The 24,743-nt window shown below is 54.3% G+C and overlaps 1 protein-coding gene across 1 annotated transcript in view; it reads left to right on the top strand.

Moving 5' to 3' along the window:
- Window positions 1-24,743, top strand: part of KIAA1614 (KIAA1614 ortholog) — a 44,917-nt gene that overhangs the window by 7,655 nt on the left and 12,519 nt on the right. The window contains exons 5-9 of the mRNA XM_019027407.4: window positions 1,877-2,823; window positions 3,576-3,639; window positions 14,148-14,291; window positions 20,833-22,388; window positions 24,266-24,422. Of these exons, the coding sequence (XP_018882952.4) occupies window positions 1,877-2,823; window positions 3,576-3,639; window positions 14,148-14,291; window positions 20,833-22,388; window positions 24,266-24,422 (2,868 nt within the window). The remainder of the gene's footprint in view (window positions 1-1,876; window positions 2,824-3,575; window positions 3,640-14,147; window positions 14,292-20,832; window positions 22,389-24,265; window positions 24,423-24,743) is intronic.

The following is a 24,743-nucleotide window of genomic DNA, read 5'->3' as shown; positions in this document are numbered from 1 at the left end:
ACCCCTGCTCACCTTCATTCCTTGTGAAGGGGTAAACATCAGCCATGCTGCTAAGGATCTGTGCAGGGCTGGCAAGCCACCTAGCCTCTGGGGATGGAACATTATCATTTACAGAATAAGGGGAGTAGGGTTAAGTGATCACTACATGTTTTGGAAAAGGCCTGGGCTTGGAATGAGCTTTGGATTCCAAACTGGGCCTCCTCTTAGCACCTGTGTATTGTAATCTGTGCCTCAGTTTCTCCATCTGTAGAAGTATATAATAAAGCCATTCTTTCTTTTCTTTTTTTTTTTTTTTTGAGACAGAGTCTCGCTCTATTGCCCAGGCTGGAGTGCAGTGGCGGGATCTTGGCTCACGGTAACCTCCGCCTTCTGGGTTCAAGTGATTCTCCTGCCTCTGCCTCCCAAGTAGCTGGGACTACAGGCGCCTGCCACCACACCCAGCTAATTTTTTGTATTTTTTATTTTGATTTATTTTTTTATTTTTGAGACAGTCTTGCTTTGTTGCCCAGGCTGGAGTGCAGTGGTGCAATCTTGGCTCACTGCAACCTCTGCCTCCTGAGTTCAAGCAATTACCTTGCCTCAGCCTCCTGAGTAGCTGGGACTACAGGTGAGCAGCACTCCTGACCTCAGGATCCACCTGCCTTGGCCTCCCGAAGTGCTGGGATTACAGGTTTGAGCCACCGCGCGTAACCAATTTTTTGTATTTTTAATAGAGGAGGGGTTTCACCATGTTGGCCAGGCTGGTCTCAAACTCCTGACCTCAAGTGATCCACCCGCCTCAGCCTCCCAAAGTGCTGGGATTACAGGTGTGAGCCACCACTCCTGGTCAATAATGCCATTCTGTTAGGGACAGGATTATTGGGGGGAGTGTGTTTGAAAGCACTTGCAGTCCCGCCTGGCATAGAGCAGATGCCTGATCAGCGTTCCTGACTGGTCAAGGTCTCCCTTTGAGCTCAACCCCATGCTGTGGTCCTGTGGCTTGTGCATCAGGGGTCAGGGGTGAGGTTGGATGCAGCACCTTTTACTGGAGGTCAGATCCTGCTTGGTGTCTTCCTGATGTCTATCATCCTCATTGGCTCCCCTTGGAGAGGGAAGAGCATGTTGCCTGTTAGCAGATGCGGGCATCCTCCACTGAAACTACCCTTCAGCAAAGTAAGAGGCCAGGGATTGGGAAATCACCCTGGTTTTCACTCTGGTCCACATTTGGCATAGGATTAGTTGTCCTCTGAAGCTTCATTTTGCCTGTCTATAAAATGGGGATAGAAAAACTAGAACACTACTGAGACTTGGAAGAAAAAATTCAACAATAACTTATTTGCACTCTTCAATGACTTGCATTTTTTTAAAAGTGCTTTCACGTTATCTATAGCAGGGCTCCCCAACCCCTGGGGCCACAAACCAATAGCGGTCCACAGCCCATAGCAGTCTGTGGCCTGTTAGGAACCAGGCCGCACAGCAGTTGGTGAGTGGCAGCGAGCAAGTGAGCATTACCACCTGAGCTCTGCCTCCTGTCAGACCAGCAGTGGCATTAGATTTTCATAGGAGCACAAATTTTATTGTGAACTGCGCATGTGAGGGAGCTAGGGTGCAAGCTCCTTATGAGAATCTAATGCCTCATGATGTGAAATGGAACAGTTTCATCCCAAAACCATTCCACCCCACCCCGCCCCCGATCCATGGAAAAACTGTCTTTCATGAAACCAGTCCCTCTGGTGCCAAAAAGGTTGGAGACCACTGATCAAGAGAGCATCCCCTGCTGTCTCCAGGTTACTTTCATCTGGACAGGACTCAATACCAAGACACTTTGGGGCCCCGGGAGGTTGTGGGGGTTAGTCCTGTGCTGGGTCTTAGGAGCTCTGTCTGTTTTCTCCTCCAGAGGGCTCAAGACAGGGAGTGGAACAGCCAGCCCCATGGAGGGGACCTCAGCTGTGGAGTGGAGTGGTCCTGAGCCACAACTGGATAACGGACACCCCCCAAGACCCTGGCCTTGCCCTCAGGAAAACAGAACATCCAGCCCGATGGCCCCCCAGCCTCCCAGGGTATGGGGAGTACAGCTCCAAGGCCCCTCTGTGCTGGAATCCAAGGTGAGGGCTTTGAAGGAGAAGATGACAGTGGCCAAACAGAGAGTGAGTCCCTGCTCTGCTTCCCAAGAGTGGTCATCCCCCAAGAAACCCCAATGCAGACGAGGCAAGGCAGGGAGAGCCGGGACTCCATCAGAGGGGTCTTTCCTGCCAGGTGCTGTGGTGGCTCCTCATACCCAAAACCTGCCTGATGGGCAGCTGGACGGCAGCATCAATGAGGAGCAACCCGCCAGGGATGGAGGCCCCAGGCTTCCCAGGCCGCCTGCCCCTGGACGTGAGTACTGCAACAGGGGGAGCCCGTGGCCTCCAGAAGCCGAATGGACACTTCCTGACCATGAGAGAGGTCCGCTGCTGGGGCCCAGCTCTTTGCAACAGAGCCCCATCCATGGAGTTACTCCCGGACGGCCTGGGGGTCCTGGTCATTGTAACAAAATCATCCACATTCCCAGCCCAAGGACAGGAAGGTCCTACCCTTTTCCAGATGGCATGGTCACAGAGGCAGATCTGGATAGCACATCCCTGACCTCCGAGGAGGACTTTGTCCCCAGGACAGCCCTGCTGGGTGAGCGCTGGAGAGCTGGAGACCTGGAGGCTCTGGGCGCTGGGAGCAGTGTCTTGTCCCTGTCTGATCGGGTGGAGAGAAACCGCCTGTTGCTGCAGGAGATGCTCAACGTTTCTGGGCAGAGCCCCCGCAAGGTGGGAACCCCCGCCTGGACTCCATCCTGGGACACAGCTGCACCAGGTGAAGCTCACTGTGTAGGTCCAGGTGGCGGGGGGAACAGGAGGGAATCCAGAGGGAGGAAAAGGGGACGAGGGGGTCCCACAGAGGGAGTGGGGCAGGAAAGGAGGGAGAGCCTGACAGTTGCCTGTCACCAAAATCATCAGGATGGCCTCTTGTTCTTGGCTGTGACATAGATTCTTTGCAGCCTCACGGGCAGCCTGTCTGCTGAAGCCCCCCATGACCCTGCAGACCAATGGGAGGCCACCCTGTGTGCTTGGGATTAGAGGCCACTATGATGTCTTCTTTGCGGCTTGGATTCCTTTCCGGAGTGGCTTTTTGCCTCTCCCTCTAGTGACATGCCCTCACCCCTTAGTGAGGGCCCTCTGGTGGGGCAAGCAGACAGGAACCCCTTCCTAAAAGGTGGCTGGGCGTTCTAGCAGCTGGGCTGAGCTCAGACGGTAGCACCAATGGGATGTACAAGTGTCCAGACCCTAGAGGACAGCCTCTTTCCCCTCCTGCCTTCTCATTCCAAAATCTCACAAGCTCATTCATCACCGCATGCCTGAGCCCAGGCATATGGTCCTCTCAGCATATGGCTGTGCCCACAGCAGTCATCGTGACAGGCTCGGCCTCCAATTTTCAGGCAAGGTGTTGGATTTATCTGGGGAGTAAGTTGCTTCTGGAGAAACTCTTCTCCTCAGTGTTCACTAAGTGGCAGCTGAGAGCCCTGTTTCTGGCTCTGTCCTGATCTCTGCTTCTGTTCTGGATCCTAGAGCCACCAGTGGGGGATGTGGACTGGGCCTCGGGCACCTCCTTGCAGGACTCCGGCCAGAACAGGTAAGAGCTCAGAGCCCATATTTTCTCTCCCTCCCTCCTCACCATGGTCCCTCTATTTACTCAGCATCAGGACAGTAAGAGGCCTCCCAAAGTGAGAGGGCAGGCAGACTCCTGCACCAGCAGACCAGTGGACGTCATCATCCCTGAGACCCTGCAGAAATTGCCAGTAACCCCCACCGCCACATCCCCCAGGCTGGTGCCTCCCCGCTACTTGAGCAAAACCACCAGGGAACAAAGCGCATTGCTAACTACCTGCTCCATGTCCATGGAGCCATTTCCCTTGCCCAGGCCTCTTTATCTTTAAAGTTGGGGAAATAGCATCTGTCTGGTTCACTTCACAGGACCATTGTGAGGCCGAAGTGAGATCATGGTTGTGAAAATCATTGGGGAAAATGTACAAAGCCTTACCCCAATTCCGTTCCCAGTCAAGAGGTTGTGCTGGGATCATGTCCAAGATTTCACCTCCAACCTTACCATGCTGTCCCACGGCCTTCGCTCCAGCCCCTCCACCAAATATTTTGGGGAAGCTGGACCCACCAAGGTGTAGCGGGGGAATTGGGGCTGCCTGTCCTTCATGGTCAGTGTCCTGAGCCAGGCAGGGTGAGAAAAGTACACTCAAGGTGGGAGTGGGGCCATCTGCAGGCCTGACTGCAGCTGGCACCTGCACAGAGGTTGAACCCAGCCTCAGTCTTTGCGAGGCTCCTCACAAGGCTGAGAGGTCCTGGAGCTCTCGTTTCCCCAGCTGTCTGGTGATGTCAGCCTCTGCGAGGCCTTGTGGTTTCTGCGGAGGGCAGAGGTCGACACGGTTGCTGCTCCGGTGTAAGGCGGCTCCTGCACAAATCCCACTCAGAACCACCTCCAGAAAACGTGGACAGACCTGTCTTAGTCTATTTGGGCTGCTATAAGAAAAAGCCTATAGAGGCTGGGTGGCTTACTAACAGAAATTTATTGCTCACAGTTCTGGGGGCTGTGAGGTCCAGGATCAAGGCACAAGCAGATTCAGCGTCTGGTGAGGGCTGCTCTTGGTTGATTCATAGATGGTGCCTTCTTGCTGTGCCCTCAGGTGGAGGAAAGGGCAAGGCAGCCCTCTGGGGCCTCTTAGAAGGGCACTAATCGCATTCATGAGGGCCATGCCCCATGACCTACTTACCTCCCAAAGCTCCACCTCCTGACACCCTCACACTGGGGATATGGTTTCAATCTAGGAATCTTGGGGAGACACAAACACTGAGTCCACCGTAGTCCCCCACCCCCGCACCTGCCTTAACCAAGCGAGGGCAGCCCGGGTTCATGTGATTGAGCTTCTGCTTGCCTAAGGGCCTGATGGAGAGGGGGATGTCTGGCTCCTTCGTCCTTTGCTATTTATGATTTGGAATCACAGTTGCCTCCCCTTCTGCCAGGAATCTCTTCCCCTACCTCCCTGGCCGCTGTTTCCAGACCCTCCTGTGGTCCCCAGCTGGCCCTGCCACAGTGTTGAGGAGTGTGACTACAGAAAGGCCCGTGGACCTCAGCCGGCTCTGCTCCCCTGTCTGCCCGCTGTTCAAGTTGCCTTCTGTCTTTTTCCCTCTTTCTGTGCGGAGCCCTGGAGGAGAGGGCTGGGGCAGATGCCCTCTGCTGCAGAGGTGGTGCCGCCTCTGCCTGCAGCTGCCCCCACCCCCTTGCACACTTCCTCCCTCGATGAGGGAAGGGCCCAGTGGGGAGATGCAGCCACTGGGGATTCTGCTCAGTGGTCACTGCTGAAAGAAGCCAAAGCTCCTGACAGCCCGTTGGATACTAAGGAATAAGGCCCCCTCATTTTCAAGGAGACCTCAACCATGGGGGAAGGAGGGACTTTCCCTTAGTGCTGTGAGGAGATGGTATTTGTGTAGAATCCTCAGGACTGGGGTTTCTGGGCCATTGTTTAACCTGCCAGGCCCCCAGCATCCATGGGCTGCATTTCAGAGTTCAGGCAGGGTGTGCATACCTGTGTACTGTATGGTGTGTGCCTGTATGTGTGGAGAGAGAGAGAAGGTCTCTTAATGAGTTTTAGGACCCTGTTCAAAGACTGTTAACAAAATGTCCCCTTAGAGTGCCTGGCGATCAGGGCAAAGAGTGTTGTGGGGAAACACGCATTGTTTGGGAGTCATTCCAAGTACCCTGCTGGCCTCGCTTGGCGCTTTGCAGTGAGGTCCCTGCTGAGTAGACGCCCAGGCTATAGGGCCATGTCTTGAAGCCCCTCAGATAGGGTTCCCTGTCTGGCTCTATCCCCGAGTCTCCTGGGCAGACATTAAAGGTGGTCCCCAAGACCCTGCAGGGCTCCCTCTCTCCCCGGAGCAGGATGGAGTGATTGATGTTACTTCTGTATCAATGAACTTCCCAAGAGACCTCTGGAGTAAGGCATGCTTCCCTCGGCTCTATGCCCCGGGAGTGCCACTCGAAGCCATGGTCCTGGGGCTTACTGTCTGTTCTAAGGGGCTTAGGACTTTGGGGAGAGAATGCTGAGGCTGTGGCAGACCATTTGATGGCCACCCCAAAGGGGGCCCCAGGACATTAGTCAGGACGTGCTCTGGCAGGAGGAAAGCGCGGGACCTCACTCATGAAGTCATGAGCCCCTTGGATCTTCTGAGGGTTTAAGGTGCTGCTTCACATTCAGTCAAGTGTTGCAATCAAATAACCATTACAACCAAGTTAACCTAGCATGCATCTGATGGTGTCCGTAATGGTTACTGCTCTGCAGGCAATGGGACGAGTAGCTCATGACATGATGGTGACAGCAGAGCTCAACACAGCAGGCAGGCTGGGGGCAGGCTGGGGGCGGGCTGGGGACAGGCTGGGGCTAGCCTGGCTTGTGTGGGGCAGTCACCAGGAGTCAGCCTGGGAGGCAACGACCCAGGACCTTAAAGGCTAAGGGTCAGATGTGGAGGAGACCCCCGGCCCCCAACCCCAGGGTTGTCCCCCATCTAATGAGGGCCAAGAGAAGGCTCAGTTGCAGAGGACTGGAGCCTCCTAGTGGCAGTCAAAAGCCCATGCCAGCAGCTGCCATTTTTGAGCTCTTATTATGTGGCAAGAGCTATGCTAAGTGCTGTTCCTTCTTTCCCATTTTATCCTAATAACAAATTGTATTTTTCACGCACGTCCATGTGAAAAGACCACCAAACAGGCTTTGTGTGAGCAACAAGGCTGTTTATTTCACCTGGGTGCAGAAGGGCTGAGTCCGAAAAGAGAGTCAGTGAAGGGAGATAGGGGTGGGGCCGTTTTATAGGATTTGGGTGGGTAGAGGAAAATTACAATCGAAGGGGGTTTGTCTCTTACGGGCAGGGGTGGGGGTCACAAGGTGCTCAGTGGAGGAGATTTTGAGCCAGAAGAAGGAATTTCACAAGGTAATGTCATCAGGTAAGACAGGAACCGGCCATTTTCACTTCTTCTGTGATTCTTCACTTGCTTCAGGCCATCTGGACAGAAAGGTGCAGGTCACAGGGGATACGATCGATGGCTTAGCTTGGGCTCAGAGGCCTGACAGTATTTATTGTTCCTGTTTCACTGACAGAGAGACCTCTGTGGGGTGGGGGGGGGGGAGTTAAGGGACTTGCCCGGGTCCTCTAGCTGCCAAGTATTGGAGCCAGGTTTTGCACTCAGGGCTGCCGGCCCCAAGGGCTGCGCTCTCGCCATCGTGCAGCACTGCCACAAGCCGCCCTGTCCCTGCCCCCACAGGCCACCCCTTGGGCTAGGGATCTGGGGGTCTCCTTCCTCTCCCAGCCTGCTCTGTTCTCAGGTGTGGGCAAAGAAGGGCAGGTGATGGACTCCATGGGATACGCTTATTTTTCTCCTAGGTCACTATTAGGATGATTCAGGAAATGGGGTTTAGATTTTGGGGGAGAGGATGAGATGAGACGTTGGGCCTCACAGAGGGCAAAAGGGGTCTGGGCCTGGAAGGACTCATAAGAGAGAAGTGGGAGGACATTGAAATAGGGGGCTGCGCTCAGGCTGTCGCTACCAGCTCTGGCCCCTTCCCTTCCTTGAGCCTCTGAGAGACATACTGGGAACGCAGATTGCCTTAGGATCCCGGTAACCTAGCGCAAGTGAAAGGGTGTGACAGTGAGGAGCACAGCAATCAGGGCAACGCTGGCTTCAGACCCCGCACCAAATCCACTTTGGAGGCTCAGGAGCCCACGCCAGGGTGGCCAGCCCGAGGCCCTCGGCCTCCTCGGCCGTCTCCATGGAGGCGGTGCTTCTGTGTGGACCAGGCACACCCTGGTGCAAATCAGGACCTTCTCTGTGTGTGTGATTTGGGAGGCCCCAGGTCCTGAGTGTGTCTGCAGGGGCTTTAGTTACTGGTCGCTGCAGGGAGAATGGAGCAGAGAAGGTCTCGGTTTTGTTTTATGTGTGCTGTAGTGATGAGGGAAGCGCAGGGAACATCCTAGGTTGTTTATTTTCCCCTCATCCCTGTGATGGAGTTGTGCCCCTGTGGGGATCCACAAGCCCAGTCCCTGGTGTACACACCCTTCAGGAAACCCCTGTGAGTGATCGCAGACCAAAACACTTCACACAGGCGAGGGGAAGGGGAGGGCGGGTCCCAATCTTCAGGCCCCTGCTGGGATTCCTGGGGGGTAAAAACTCCCTCCCCTCAAGCAGTTTCTAGACTCTAAGTTAAAGACAGGCAGCCCTAAAGAATTTCAGGGGCTTGGCCTGTGGTTCAAGTGGTCAGGCCCTCAGCTGTGAGAAAAATCTCAGGCTTTTAAAGCTTAATATGTTAATTAGCATTTTTGGAAACTGAGATAGGAAAAAACCAAAATGTTTTTCCTACTTTCACACACTCAACACAGCACAGAGCACTTCACCTCGAGCCACCAGAGCGTGTGCAGATATTTCCCACCCGCCAAGCAATTCTCCGGCAGACCCCCGCTGGCTGCCCTGTGATTCCACTCAGTTCTGACGCTGTCTACCTGCAGATAGGATCGGGCCCCACAGGTTGAGGGCTCAGTTCCACAAGACTGCGCCCACTTCAGATGCCAATCGCAAGTCCCAGGTTGTGACCTGCACTTCGGACCAACCAGCTATAAATCAGGGTTCCCACTGTTCCTTCCTTGGGTTTAATTTTATAGGACGGCTCACAGAACGCAAGGAAACACTTTACTTGCATTTACCCATTTCTTATGAAGAATGTTATAAAAGACATGAACAGCCATGTGAGGAGAGGCATGGGGCAAGTTATGGGAGATGGGGCACCACCCCCCAGAAACCTTCACAAGCCCAGCTGTCCCGAAGCTGTCCTGCCAGTCCTTTGGGTGTTTGTGGAGGCCTCATTATGTAGGCATGATTGATTACATCATTGGCCACTGCGAGTCAGCTCAAACTTCAGCCCCTCTCCCGTAACAGAGGTTAGGAGGTGGGGCTTAACGTTCCAACCCTCAAAATGATTGGTGTTTCTGGTGACCAGCCCACATCCTGAAGCTATCTAGGGACTCTCAGCCACCAGCCGTCTCATTACCATACAAAAGACACTCTGCTCATTCCTGAGATTCCAAGGGTTTAGGAGCTGTGTGCCAGGTGCCAGGAGTGGGGACCAAATCCGTATTTATTAGATCACAGAAGCACAGAGTTCCCCTGCGAGCCAGCCACTGGGTGTGATCCAGTGCAATTTCACATGGAACTGGCCACTTTTGCTCTTACCGTGCCCTGCACCGGCTGCAGCCATAGCTGGCACTGGTGTATCTCCTCCCTGAGCTCCTGGGGCAAGAACTGTGCTGTTCTTGTCTCTGGGCCCCAGTGCCTACAAGTGTGTACAGGGAAAGGCTCTCAGAAATGTCTGGCAGAGGCACGTAGTAAAGAGTGTGAGTAAGGGCTCAGCAAGGAGGCATGGGGAGTCCCGGCTGAGTGCGGGAGAAGAGACACTCCGGCACCACCCCAGCATACCCAGGGCTGTAGAGGTGCCTGAGAACACCCCAGGGCACGGGTGTAACCAAGAACGGAAGAACGGCTGAGCCCCTGCCTGTCCTTACCAACCCCCAGCTCCCATCCTGCCCCACTGATATACACGCACAAAGGTAAGCCCCCTTACCACTCCCTGCCCCACCAAGACTAAAGCAAAAGAAAAAATTAAATGTAACCACTCAACAGTGTTTTAGGAAACTTAACACACTCCCAGTGTCTCACCCTGGGTGGAGAAGGAAGCCCTACCACAAACCCAGTGCCACCTGGATCCTCCAGATACCCTGTCCCATGCTGCATCATTGCCACGCCCACATACACACCACACATGAAAATCTCATGATGGTCCCAATCTTTACCAATCAAGGAGCTTGAGAAAGTCAATTTACCCAAGGCAATTCATCTGGTGGGAGCTAGTCTGAAATTCTAGGAAAGGAAGCCCTCTCCTCTGCCTGCCAGAGTTGAACAGGCCACTGGTCCCCCATCGGAGGGCATCTCAGACACCTGCCTCCTCTGTGGCCACCCAGGTCCCACACCTGAGGCCAAGAGGTTCTCACCAAAGGGGCAGCCCAAAGCCTCCTTCTGGGGCTCAGCAGGGAATCTGTTCATCTTCAGGAAGGCAGGGGCAGGGTGGCTCTGCTCTTCTCAGAAGTCAGCATCTCAGATGTGCACTGCAGGCCTCCACACAGATCCTTTTGAAGCTGTTGAAGGAGGTGGGTTCTCCCAGCTGCCATTCCTAAGGACTCCCACTCCTCCTTCTCCATTGACAGGAGGGCCTATTGACTGTCTGGGAGTCAGCTTTCCTCCACGACCAATTGGCCACCTCCTGTTTTCTATCCTATGGAAGCCACCTTTTCTATGGAGCCCTGTCAAGAGCTTTTCAAAGTCCAGAGCAAAGCCACCAGGTCCCCTCCAGCTACAAGATGGTGTTTGTCATTTCAAACATGCCTTCCCCTTGCTGACGACAAGGTGATCTCGTCACAGGTGACTTTAGTACATATTCGGGGATTCCATCCTTTGCTTAGTAAGGGGGTGAGAGTAATTTAACAAAACAATGGTAATAATGATAAAATAATAATAATAATAATAAATGCTAACATTTATGGACTCTTACCAAGTGCCCAGCTCTGTGCTAATCTCTTTTAAAGGAGTCGCTCTCACTTATCTTAACAACTGAGCCCTTATTTAGCAGATAGGGAAACTGAGGCTCAACTCCTAAGTAACCTGCCAGGGTGACACAGCTAGGAAGTGGCTGTCCAGGGATTAGAATCCCAGGCAGGCTGCCCCCAAGCCCCACACTTCCCCGCCACTCTAGGCTGTGTCCTGTCCATGTCCTGCAGACCTGGGAAGAAGGGACCTGTGCAAGCAAGCATGACAGTCTGAGACTAGGTCCCTGCCCTCATGGAGCACATGACCCAGAATCAGTTCCAGGTGCACCTTTTCCACTTCCCCTCATTCAGAAAATTGCACACAGAATCACAGTAGGAGAGCTCTATCCGTGGTCATCAGAAAGCTTTCAAATACGCAAACATGGAAGAAATGCTAAGCAGAAAAGTTTCTCAATGTTCTGTACACTCCATATTCTCCCTCTACTGGGTGCATCCTGGAATCTGGGAAGCGGCAGATCCCTCTACATTCCCAGTTATTTCCCCATCCATGTACCTGAGTTGAAAGGGTTAAACACAGACTCACTGAGCTTATTATTTTAATCCAGGATTATGATGGCTGCAGAAGAAGGCCACTCTGTCCCCTTGACCTCCTTGGCTAGGAGAGCAATGGTGGTTCTCCTGCCCCAGCTGGCTGGAGGGAAAGCAAAGCCTTAGCTAAGCCTGTCCCTCCACCAGGAAACTGGCCGAGATGGGAGTGCCCAGAGCAGGAGGGGACCACACGCTGCCCTTTGTCCTTGTGAACCAGTCAAGGACACAGGTGGCTGGAGGGGTGGGGGAAGGGCCAGCATACTCTAGTGGAACTCTAGTTTTCTCCAACAATGAGCTCTTTATAGGCTCTGCCACTCGGTCAAGGCCAAACATCTGTGGTGGGAACTCCCCCAAGGGGGGACCTCGAAATCCCACACCCCACCTTATGGCATATCAGACTATGTGGCCAAAGATCTGGGCTCACAGGGTAGCACTGTGAGTCCTCTCCCCTCTCCAGCCCCCACTGCTTGCAGATGGGGAAACTGAGGCCCAGGGAGGAAAAGCACTCAGCCACTTTATTCCTATGCTCCACCCTCTGAGCTAATGAGCTCCAGAAGTGCAGACTTTCAAGACAGTGGCAAAAAGCCGTCTCTTCTTAGGCAGGAATTGCCTCTGCCTGGCCATGGCACTGACCACCCCAACCCTTCTAGGAATTTTCCAGAGCAACTCTGGGAGCTGGGAGGTGGGCAGTGAGAGGGGACAGACGGAGAGGGGACAGACTCAGCACCCACCCCATTTTGCCTGCTTGTTCCCTGTCTCAGAGAAAGACCACCTTCCCTCCACAGGGCTGGTCAGGCCCTCGCTTCACCAGGATGCACGTTGACCTTGGCTGCAGTCTGTGAAGGTGACTGCCACTCCTCCATGCTCAGTGTGGTACTGCATGGATGCCTCTAGGCGCCTAAAAAGCCCTACTTTTCTAATCAGTGGAGAACCAGCTTTGTCTGCCAGGAACTGAAGCAAGACAGCTGATGAGAAAAAAAAAAAGTAACAGCTCCAAGAGGAGGGAGCAGAAAGGAAATAGCAAAGCTGGAAAATGGCTTTAAAACCTGGGGGCAAGGCTGATCCTGGCAGCATCTGGCCAGTTGCCTGGGGGCCCTCCTGCCTGCCCACCAGGTCTTGTGACAAATGCCCTCTGACAGCCGTGGAACCACAGCTGTCACCGGAAGGCTCCGAGTGTGCGGGCTGGCAGCCAGAGGCCCACGGCTGCAGGGGCGCCTCTCCGGGCTGGTAACCTCATTATCTCTGCTGTCAGAGCAGGAGCCCCAGGGAGCACAGCTGCTCTCAGCCGCCTTGGAGGAGCTGTCTGCTCGGGAAGCTATGCAGAGGGAGGCCTCTCCTGCCAAAGGAGGCTTCACGGGGCAGCGGGCCTGGAGATTCGCTTTCACATCACTCCAGTAAAGCCCTCCTTGTTCCAAAGCCATGCCTGGGCCTTGCCAGGGTTCACAGGCACAGATGGTGCCTTTCTTCTAGCAGTCTCCTCCTGCTCCCCAGCAGCCCCAAAACAGGGTTTGATGCAAATAGTGAGAAGAAAAAGAAAAGGAAACAAGAAAAGAAATCATAGTCTGCCCAGAGTTTGTCCAAGGATGTCCAAGGAAGCCTTCCTTGGAGGCCTCAGAGCTGTGCCATTTCCATTCACATCTCTGTCACCCAGGAAACTGCCTGGTCCCTTCCCCCAGTCAGGACCACGGTGAGGGGCTGCAGGTCTGAGATCAGGACCTGCTAGAGCCCTGTGGACCCTCACTGTTGAGGACAGCCCAGCATATGTGATGGCGAGGACAGGGGCAGCCAGTGGGGATGATGAAGTTACCCCAAAGAGCGTGTCTGCCCCCAGCCACAAACATCCTCTGCCTGCCCTGAGACCCAAGGCAGGAGAGGACAGAGGGTGCGGAACGATGCTGGAGACAGTGGGCTGGCTGTCGTGTGCTCTGCTCGGCTTGCAATTGACGTTCGACCTTGAACAATGTGCCAGCGTTCTTCTCTGCTCTGGACACCCTCATCTGTCAAGTGGAGAGAACACCTGCCCTTGGCCAGCCTGGCTGGGGAGAGCAAGCTCCGTGGAGAACAACGTCTTGTCAGTGGGAGATTGTGGGTTGCTGTTATAGCTGTAACCCAGCGCGGGCTGTATGTCATTGGCTGAGAGACAGCTTTGAAAACGGACTGCTGTCATTTTCTGCCACTCTGGACTGGCCAGGGAGGCAGCACATCTGGTAGGGGGTGGCGGCTGGTGGAGGACCCTTATTATTATGAAAATCGAGCCACTTGCTGGCTTGGTTTGGGTCCAGCTTAATTTCTCTCAGCCCTGAGCCTGTGAGCCCTGAGCTGGTGCCTGATGGTTTTGGATTGGGACGAGGGCAAGAAAACACCAGGATTTATAAAAATGCCATTCCCCCAAAGGGCCCAATCTATGCTGGACAGAGCCCTGATTCTTTGCATCTGCAGTGGGTACTAGTGTGGTGCTGTGTGTGGGTGCAGAGAGACAGAAGGAGAGAGAGGTGATGCGTGGAGAGACCATCTGTCTGGGCACAGGCCCAGCCCAACAACCCCGGGCCCTTTCTCCCTCCTCCTCCCAGATAGCTCCTGCTGTCTGCCTGGGGAAGGAACAATAGAATAATCTGGAGACTCTCCTACCCTTTCTAGATCCTCTTGAGGTCTCTGCCTCCAGTGCCTGAGCAGGTGTCCAAGGCCGGGCCAGCTCCCCAGCCCCCATCCAGAGCCATGCAGGGCCATTTCCCAGCCCCAGGCCCCCAGGCTGGGTTCCCTGTGCGTGGGTGCTAGAGGAGGAAGGCTGCACATGCAGGGCTTTTTCTGGCACAGCCAGTGCTTGACACTGCTAAAGCCCTCCTAATCTGCGTTATTTTCTTCTAATCCCTCCCCCACCACCCTGGCCTGTGTGCCACGCTGCAGGACCGTTGGTCCCAACCCGGAGCCTGTGCTGAGCCCCAGGCATGAGGAAGCCACGCATCTGCTGCAGCGTGCCCGCATGAAGGCCAGGACCCGGCCGCTCCGTGCCAGCCATGACATCGTGCCCACCATTACCCAGGGCAGCCGGTGAGTGGGACCTGGGCCAGGCTAGCCTGGGAGGGCCATAGCAGGGAAGAGTCAGCAGTGGGAAGAAGTGGGATCTAGCCAAATGCTGCTGCTCGCTCCTTGTGTGTGTGTGTCTGTGTGTTTTCCATATAAGGCTCTTGCTTTGATTATTTAGTCTGTCAACAAACCTTTCCTGAGGGCCTACAGTCAGGCACTGAGATACAAAGATGAATGAAACATGATCTGGATCCCTGGGGGGATGGAGGTCACAGTCTCCAGGGAGAGAGGCAAACAGATATTCAGTTATGTGGACTGTGGTGTGAGAGAGGAAAAGTGTGTGTGCTGAACTGGAAACTGTTAACTCCACCTGGAAAGGACAGGTGAGGCTCTTGAGAGAAGGTGACTTCTTAGCTGAGGCTTGACGGAAGTATAGATATGCACTGGCAAGCAGTGCAAGATATGCACTGGCAAGCAGTGCAAGATATGCACTGGCAAGCAGGCTTAGTGAGGCGACAGAGGAGCGCAACACCTACAGCCAGACCATGCGGGCTTGACTTCTGGTTCTGGCACTTAGCTGGGTGCCTCTGCGGAAGTCTGTGTGCCTCAGTTTCCTCACCCACAAAATGGGAACTGTAATAGTGCCTGTCTTACAGGGTTGCTGTGGAGCTATGTGAGCTAATACGTGTAAAGTTTAGAACAGCGCCCGCCATGCAGTGAGTGCTGCAGGACTGTAAGCTCTAATGACTCCTCATTTAGTTGCAGGGGTGTGGGAGGTGTGAGAAGGGAGGCATCTAGAATGAGCCCAGGGTTCTGACTCGGTGTCTGTGTGTTTGGTGGGGCCTCAGCCGAGGGGTGAGGCCTCAGTGCAGGGTCAGGCATTGGAGGGGGAGGTGGTCCCAGAACATCCACTGGAAATGCCCACCAGGCAGTTGGATACAGGATCTTTAGAGGAGGAGAGATCAGAACTGAAGATTTGGATGTCATCCCTGATTTCATAATGCTACAGCCATGGTAAGGTAGGAAAACAACAAGGTCAAGGACATTCAGACCAGCACATCACACACATGACTGCCCCCTGAGCAACACACTGCATCCCCATCTTCCCGCCTGTTCCGCTGATGGTGCACTTTGAAGAGTCACTTACACGTGGACTTCACCACCACACAGAGCTGTCTTCCAGTCATGCACCTGGGCCTGAGATGAGGCCACCAGGCTATGCCAGGTCTCACCAGGCCCAAGCAAGACCACTTCTGCAGCTAGCAAAGCCTGTGGCTTCACTGGCATGGTGGACATGCTGCATCAGCCTATTTGAATCACCACGTGGCAGTGGAGGGAGCAGGGGTTCTTAGGGAACAGGGATCTTGGTGGAACTGGACCGCATGCTCTTTGATGGAGGGTGCCGAACTGCTCATTAAAGGCTAAGGACCTTCATGGAACCACTGAGATGACTCCTTCATGAGCAGAGGTCATTGTGACCCTTAGGAGAGGGGCTCAGAAGACCCTAAATCCTGGCAAGGGGTGCCAAACAGACTACCCTTGTATTTCCACATTTTGGGTCTTGCCTCTCTCTCTAGATGGAGGGCACTTGTTAGGAATGGGCATGGTTGGCCAGGCACCGTGGCTTACACCTGTAATCCCACCACTTTGGGAGGCTGAGGCGGGCGGATAATGAGGTCAGGAGATCGAGACCATCCTGGCTAACATGGTGAAACCCCGTCTCTACTAAAGATACAAAAAATTAGCTGGGCGTGGTGGCAGGCACCTGTAGTCCCAGCTACTTGGGAGGCTGAGGTAGGAGAATCACTTGAACCCAGGAGGCGGAGGTTGCAGTGAGCCGAGATCACACCACTGCACTCCAGCCTGGGCTACAGAGCAAAACTCCATCTCAAAAAAAAAAAAGGAATGGGCATGACTTCTTCAGGGCATCCTAACTATTCTTCTTCACATATATAAATATATGGTGAGAAATCTTAGACTTCCAAGCAACTCTCCTGTTCTACTTTGTAGAGGCATTTAGGTTAGGTCGAATAGCCTCAAAATAGTCAAGACTATCTGCAAAACATATTGCATTGTGTAAAGGTCCTCTTGGACACTTCTTCCTCACGTCACTCTAGCAGCTCACAACAACCCCAATCACTAACTTTAAAGTAGGCTCCCTTTTGCAGGCTGTCTCCAGGCCATAGAAATGCTATAGAATTGCAAGGTGACCCACTTTAGCAGCTGCTGTGTCCAGAAAAGAATTACTATGACTTGGCAGCGCTGGCGAATCCTCAGAGGGTATAGCTGAAAAATCAACGCCAGATGGCTTGCTGCAGATGCTTCTAAAGGTTACGCTCCGTCAAATCACCCTGGAGGGCCATGCTGAGTTAACATGGCAATGGCACACAGGCCCCAGGCCTCAGTTAGACGCAGGAGGCCCCATCCCCAGCCCAGATGCATCACTTCTAAAGAGCAGCTTGGTGAAAGGTGATGGAAGAGGAGGGGCAGGCAGAGCAGTCTCAGAGGGCCTTCTTTATCCTAGGTCTGGCTAGAGGCAGCTGGGGCAAGCCTGAACAGACAGGGACTCCAGGAGGTGAAGAGGTAGCAGCAGCTGCATTTTTCTGGAAACAAATTAATACAGAAATGGAGCAGCTCCTGGAAGCACAAGATTTTGCCATTTTGGGGATAGACATGCCTAGATTGGTGTTACTGATGGCAGGAGGACAGGACATGTCAGCAAGAGGCAGGGCTGGGAGGGTGACACTGTAAGTGGTACTGTCCTGGGTCAGAGAGAGTGGCTGTGTTGAGACTGCAGAGCTTGTGTACATCACATTGATTGTGTGGTTAGGGCAGCAATGCTATGGAAAGTGGGACTCTGGAAAGGGGTCCCTGTGAAGCCATATGTCTCCAGGACTGCAGCGGGATCCTCCCCTAGAGGAGTGACTACTGGAGCTTCTGTGGAGCATCACCTTGAGAACTTGGCAGGCGTGGGATTTGCTCAACGCTTAGCTGCCTCATTCGTCCTGCACTCGTCTCCAAAATCTTCATCCTGCCTTTATGCACAGTTGCTGACACTGCTAGTGGGGCTTTCTGGGTTTGAATAATTGGGCTGAAAGAACCTTATGTGATTAAGCGCTCCTCAATTTCTCTTTTTAGAACAAAAATGTCTGCCTCTGCAGTGAATTCCAGGATTGCTTAATTCACCATCCTGTGTGTGAAAGTTAAGATCACTGATGTGGCTCATGGGACCTGGGCTCCCTTGTTAGATTAGGACCGCACCGCCTTTAAAGCTAGGCTCTTTTCCTCCCTAGAAATTACAGCCCACATCCTGCCAGCGGACAGGGCACTAGCTTTTGGGGCCTGTGGAGGGGTCGTTGTGTGAAGCTGTGTGCAGAATCTCCCTGTGGGCCTTTGCCTGCATTGGGTTGGCTGGGCTGGGAGGGCGTCCTTTCTGTGCAGTGGGCTAGGCTGTTTCTCTGGATGGAGTCTTCCTTTTGGGGGCTATGGGGAGGGAAGTGTGCTTCTGAAGAGCTCACCATGAGCTCCACAGGAACAGGGACCCCACAGCTGACCTAGATACAAGTACAGGTAGGGCCCAGAATCCTCGTGTGGGTTCTCTGGGGCTCCGAGTCCCAGTGCTTTACAATCCCCAAAAGAAAATCATCACCACCACAGTTATTAATATCAGAGGGGCCTCCCCACGACCATATTGAGATGAGTAGTGAGATCCTGCACCGTCTTCAGCAGCGGGGTGTCCTGCTCAGTAGCCTACATCTCTCGGCTACAAATCCCTCTCTGAAAGCAGGGCTGCAATATGACTTTCGGGGGCCCTAGGCACTTTTGCCTTCGTGGGCCTCTTGCTCCATAAAAAAAAATTAAAAAATATATATTTCATGACCATGCTGGTTGAAAGATAAATATGTCATTCTACATTAAAATGTTTTCTTTGACCCAAAAGTTTATTTTCTTCTGATTTTAAAAGAAATTACAACATTTTCCTGGGCCCCTGTCCATATTGTGTGTCCTTGGCATAGCGGCTGTTGTGCGTGATGAATGAGTAGCCCTGGCTGAATGTGAGTTCCAGAAAACAGGCTGACCGACACCTCTTCAGTGTTCCCCAGAGCGGCCTTTTTAAGCACAGGATCTGCTGAAATCTCAAAGCAGGCAGATCTACTTGCTTAGGAGGAGTTTGTGTATGTTTTTTTTGTTTTGTTTTGTTTTTGTTTGTTTGTTTTTTTCGAGACAGGGTCTTGCTCTGTTGCCCAGTATGGAGTGTAGCAGCACGATCTTGGCTCACCGCAACCTCTGCCTCCTGGGTTCAAGCAATTCTCATGCCTCAGCCTCCCAAGTAGCTGGGACTACAGGCACGCATCACCACTCCTGGCTAATTTTTTCTATTTTTAGTAGAGACAGGGTTTCATCGTGTTGCCCAGGCTGGTCTTCAACTCCTGAGCTCAGGCAATCCAACCACCTTGGCCTTCAAAGTGCTAGGATCACAGGCATGAGCCACTGTGCCTGGCCAGCAGGAGTTCTTTTTAAAAAAAATTTCGTTCTGGAGCAGTGCTTATGGGGGGAAATGACTGGAGTCAGGGGTAGGAGCAGGTGTGGAGCCCCCATTGTCCATTGACTTTTGCATTCCAGTGAGCATTCAGCATCTAATAAATAGAAGTCAAATGCTAGTAGGCTAAGAAGAAAGATCCAGGAAATGAGGCAGGAGGGTTGCATGAGGTCAGGGAAGGAGGCCTGGGAGTGTAAGAGGAAGCAGGAAGGAATGTGGGGAGCCTGCATTTTCCCTCCAAAGTGTATGCACTTGACCCTGTGCTCTCTTCTGGGTTGGTGTGATAAAGGCTGTGCTCCAGTTGGACCTACAGACAGGAGGCAGTGGAGAGGCTGGATAAGAGGCCACTGCAGGGGTCCAGTGTGAGTGATAAAGAAGTGATAAGTGAAAGAAACAAGAAATGGAATCCCAACACTTAGCAGTGCATTGGTGGGGAGGCCACTGCCAGGAAAAGGAAGGGAGAACTATGGTCCTTTCTTGGATGCCTTCTGATAGAAAATGGCCTGTGGGCCTGGGTCCATTTGCATAGTGGCCTGAAACTCGGGTTACCTGGCTCCAAGTGGCCCTGGTGTGAGATGTGTACAGGTGTCTTCCGGAACTGAGCAGGACTTGACTATTCGCCACAGTGTCTCCCAGAGCCGAAGTGGATGACAGATGGACAGACTCCCCAGCACAGCAGTGCCATCCCCAGCAAAAGCAGGACGAGAGTGTGTGTGAGGGCTGGGGAGGGACAGTGCCTGGAGTGGGGGTTGGAACAGTCAAGACTCAGGGGCCAAGGAGAAACATCACTGTTGCCTTGTCTGAATTTTGCATAAGCAAGGTGATGTGGAACCCTGTGTGGAAACTTCGGGAGCAATTGCTTAGAAACCCTGACTTTAAGGCCGGGTGCGGTGGCTCACGCCTGTAATCCCAGCACTTTGGGAGGTCGAGGCAGGCGGATCACCTGAGGTCGGGAGTTCAAGACCAGCCTGACCAACATGGAGAAACCCCGTCTCTACTAAAAATACAAAATTAGTTGGGCGTGGTGGCACATGCCTATAATCCCACCTACTCGGGAGGCTGAGGCAGGAGAATCGCTTGAACCTGGGAGGCGGAGGTTGCGGTCCTGAGATCACGCCATTGCACTCCAGCCTGGACAACAAGAGTGAAACTCCGTCTCAAAAAAAAAAAAAAAAAGAAAAGAAAAGAAAAGAAAAAGAAACCCTGACTTCAGGCTGGGCACAGTGGTGCACACCTGTAATACCAGAACTTTGGGAGGCCGAGGTGGGAGGATCACTTGCGCCCAGGAGTTTGAGACCAGCCTGGCCAACATAGTGAGACCTCATCTGTACAAAAAATAACCAAAATAAGCCAGATAAGGTGAAGCACACCTGTGGTCCCAGCTACTTGGGAAGCTCAGGTGGGAGGATCACTTGAGCCCCAGAGATCGAGGCTGTAGTGAACCGAGATCATGTCACTGCACTCCAGCCTGGGCATCATAGAGAGAGCCTGCCACTAAAACAAACAAAAAAAGAATCTCTGACTTCAGTTCTCACACAGCCTCTCCTTTAAGTGGAGACTTAAAATATCCTGTTCCCGTGACAGCATTACAGCAAATACATATTTCCACAATCACTACCAAAAATACATGGTGGTCAGGCTCACTTCCTCTCCCTAACAGACACACACACACAGACGCCGCCCCACCCTCACCCCAGCAACACACACATGTGAGGACTTCAGCATCTTCCCATTCAACAGTGTTTCATCTTAACTCAGGCTGAGCCATGCAAGAGAGGGAAAGCCAAAAGCACGGAAGGTGGCCTTGGTTTTGTTTAGCGCTGTCTCAGGATCAGAATGGGCTTGCAAGCCACTCTGGTTTGCCGAGACGCCCCCAGAAATCCTCTCTGGAGTAACCTTGTGGGTTGCGGTTGCCACAGAGCACGGTGGGAGACTGTAGCCCAGGGTGAAGAGGGTAGGGACGATGCGTGTCCATACCTCCCCAGGTTTCTGCCCTTGACCTCTCTCCTCCTGTCTCTTCATCAGAGATGGCCACAGAAGCCCAGCCCGGGACCCCAGGACGACCCCTGCCTGCAGAGACAGCCTCCAGAACGGGCACACGAGCGATTCCTCCAGCGGAGAGTCCAGCGGCGGGCAGAGGCCGAGGCGGGGCCCCTCGCCGTCGCACGTGCGCTTTGAGGATGAGTCCGCCCGCGAAGCGGAGTTCCGTCACCTGGAGCGGCTGCAGCAGCGCCAGCGCCAGGTGCTGAGCACCGTGTTGCCGGCCGCGGACCAGGGCCCCCTGCGCTCCAAGCCCGACCTCGCCGACTACATCAACGGGGCCCCCCGGCTCCGGGACGCGGGGCAGGGGACATTCCACCGGCTTGTGGGCAGCCTGGACCGCAGGGGACACCCGGCACCGCCGGCACCGGGCAGCGAGAGGAGGTGCCAGGCCTGCGGCAGCTGCATCGAAGACCCGCGCCCCGCCCAGGGGAAGGCGCCCCCCGACCCCAGGACCCTCCAGGAGCTCCAGGCTGCCTGTGGGATGGAAAGGGTGCTGGGTGGCCTGAGCTCCCCACTCCGGCTCCTTCCTGCTGAGCCCCGGCTCCACATGGAATGGATCCGGGAAACACACATCGGAGACACCGTGTGCCCTGCGGAGGTGGACTCTGCCCTGGACAGCACAGACAACTCTGACAACTGCAGGACCGACAGTGAGGAGGCGGGGACCTCTCAGGCTGGCTGGGCGTGTGGGCGGACCCAAGGCAGCAGCCCGCGACTGCGACTGCGGGGCTCCAGGCCTGGAGGCCACAGTTGGTCCAAGAAGGCTGAGGCGGAGCTCCCTTGGGGCCTTCAGGCCCAGCAACACCTGCCTAGGGCTGATGATGTGGAGGTGGAAAATGAGGTAAAGGAGGGCAGAGGACACACGCCTGAGGGAACTCTATTTTTGAGAGAAGATTCCAAGTCTCCTGACCTGGAGTTGAAGCGGGTGTTCCTGGGACCCCAGTGGCAGCCTGGACCAGGGCTGGGAAGTCACCAGGCTCACCCTTTGGATTCCCAGACTCCATGCAGGACAGCCTATGCCACCACCTCCCCCATGACACCTGAATCATCGGGGCCAGGAGGCCAGGCCCAGGTTACAGAAAGCCACGAGTCCCTGGAAATTGTCTCTCCTTCCTCCCTGCAACAGAGCCATGCAGAGCCTTCTGCCCCACACCAAGCCTGGCAGCCAACAGCTTCCTTTTGTCCTGAAGGCTGGGCGCCAACTCCTCCCCCTTCGAGGAAAACCACCTCGCCAGTGTCTCACAGAAAGGCAGCCCTTGCTGGGCTGCTCAGGCCGGGTGACCAGAGAGAGCCTGTGGGTATCCCTCGGCCTCCTTCAAGAAGCGCGGTTCTCAGGACCTGTGAGCTGCCCCCATCACAGACCCAGCCCAGCTGCCCTCAGGTCAGGCACCCACTGCTGGCCCTGTCCACCAACAACTGCAACAACAGCACACCTCGGGGGCTGCAGGAGCCCTACGGGGGAGCCGTCCACGAGGGTAGGGTGGAGAGCGGCCCCTGCAGCCGGGAACCGGAGCCGCCCCTGGAGAACAGCAGAGATGGTAAGGGGCTCCCGCTGGTTCCTGCCCAGCCCAGGACTGGTGTGGTTCTACAGCAGATGCCCAGACCCGATCCATGACACCCAGGCCTTCAGAGTCATTCCCTTTTATCTCAATAGTCAGATGGCAGCGTCACACACCACCTCGGCAGCTCCTTGGAGCTGCTCTGAGGTGTCAGGGGTGCTGGTGGAGGCTGGATGCAAGATTGACCGCTGGCCTGGAGGCAGACTAAGCAACTCCCTCCCGGGGGAGGCAGAACCATGGGGAAGGTGGTGGAGACGTCCTCTTCCTGTTGGGAACTCTGAGGTTCCAAGCTCCAAGCTCCATGGCTGCTGGAGGCCTGGACTTTAAGGGATTTACTCCCAACAGCGCAGGAAGAGGCAACAGCTCCAGGATTTACTATTTGTTTAGAACAGTAGATGTCCACTAATCACATGGCTGAGGCCCTGCCCCTCCAGCATCATTATTTCATTTCATTCACTCATTCATTCCTTCAGCACTGGCTGAGCACCTGTTATGTGCCAGGCACTATACTAGGCACTGTGGGGAATGCACATGTGAATACTTGAGCAGGAGTCCTGCCCTTGAGGCATTCTGTGGCCAGGCAGACACACTGTCCGGAGGACCCTGTGACCAAGGGAACAGGGCTCCTAGGTGGTGTGCTTTCTGGTACCAGACCCTCCCTGGCCCCTGGGCCTGTTGGTGGACCAGTAGGTTTCAGCAGGCAAGGCTGCTGAAGGGTGTGGGTCTCACCACTTTGCCTTTGGAAGGGGTCCTCATATTGTGGGAGAATCCTGGGGGTTGGCAGGCTCAGGCCCTGATCCCTAGTGTTGTGATCCCAGGTGACCAACTCTGCCGCTCACTTTTAGGCAGAGATAACAGGCTCACTCCACACATTTTTGCTCTAATGTGACCACGGCTCTGACAGTCTTGGGGCTGGGATGGCTCAAGAGGGACCCAGGGCTTGGCAACAGAGTGGAGGGAGAGAGGGCAGAGAGATGACAGACCTTATTGAGGATGTGGATGCAAAGTCCTCTCCACTGCACAGGGACACACAGACTTGGTCCCTCTTCCTCCCTTGCTTACACAAACCTTGAGGCAACCGCCTCCCCCTGGGGTCCCTCCCACCCTGTGCTGAGTGGCGATTTCCTTCTCTGGTGGGCTCTAGGCAGGCTGTGGGCTTGCCCCTAACCACTTCCTGCAGGGCTTCCCTTCTGAGACCTGCTGACCTCTCTGGGCAACCTGAGCCTTTACCTTGGAGCTTGAAGCAGAGCGAGTGAGGCCCTGGGCGAGTCCCTCAATCCCTTAGCCTGCCAGCATCCTCCTCCATAAAGTGAGGATGATGATGGCACCATCTCCTAGGACTCCGTGAACTCATCTCTGGAGAGGATTCCACTTGCTGCCTAGCACATAATAGATCTCCAGAAATGATGGCTATTTTAAAGCTCTTAGAAATCACAACTGACAAGATTGTGGGTTTTGTCCCAGGAATACAAAATTTTCCCCTGCTCCCACTGTGTCCCTTGATATAGAAGGGACATGGCTTATCACAGTCAACCTTTTCATTTAACAAACAGTGATCATCTACTGTGGACCAGATGCTGTGCTGGGTGACGAGGTTACAGCAGTCAACAAGACTCAGTCCCTGTCCTCAAATAGTTTCCAGCTTAGAGGACACTCATGAGGGGTCCTCAGCCCTGGTCATCTAAGAGGCCACCCCAGCTTCCCTTGCTGCTTCCCAGGTCTCTCCACTGCTCTCCTTGAGCTCCACCTCTCCAGCTTCTTCTCACCCTCCCCCTGTTGTTGGGAATGTCCCTTTCCCCCACAGGACCTGTGGGATGAACCGGTCTGACTCAGGTGGGATGCTGTACTTGTTTCAGGAGGACCCCAGGGCTTTCTTGGCTCAGCAGATGTTGCCACCATCAACTCCATGGGCATCACCCTCTCCCTGTCCTCAGAGGAGTCAGAGTCCAGCAAGGAATCAGAGGGAAGCCTGCAGAGGACAGGGTCAGGATCTGGAGGACATGTGCTGTCAAGGTGAGTGACAGGAGAAAGAGCCAGATTGCAGAAGGAGGTGGGAATGGGGGCTCTGGGAGGGGACAGAGACCCCCTGGAGTGGTGGCATGACCCACCTCCCTGCTCCTAGTCTTCAGAGGATCCCTAGACTGTGAACAAGCCTGGCAGCCCTCCCACTCCTCTCCCAGTGCTGTTTAGTCTGATGTACCTGATCATTCATTCATGGAGCATCCATTGAACGGCCTCTGGCTGCAGACACTGTGCCAGTGCCTGGGGCAAAGCTAGCAGAGCCCTAGCCCTGGGGAGGGGCCCAGAATGGGGTTACCTGTCTGAGAGGCTTCC

The sequence above is a fragment of the Gorilla gorilla genome, chromosome 1 (assembly GCF_029281585.2).
Source record: "Gorilla gorilla gorilla isolate KB3781 chromosome 1, NHGRI_mGorGor1-v2.1_pri, whole genome shotgun sequence".
In the NCBI taxonomy this organism is placed as follows: Eukaryota; Metazoa; Chordata; class Mammalia; order Primates; family Hominidae; genus Gorilla; species Gorilla gorilla.
This window is presented reverse-complemented; position numbering and strand designations above follow the sequence as displayed.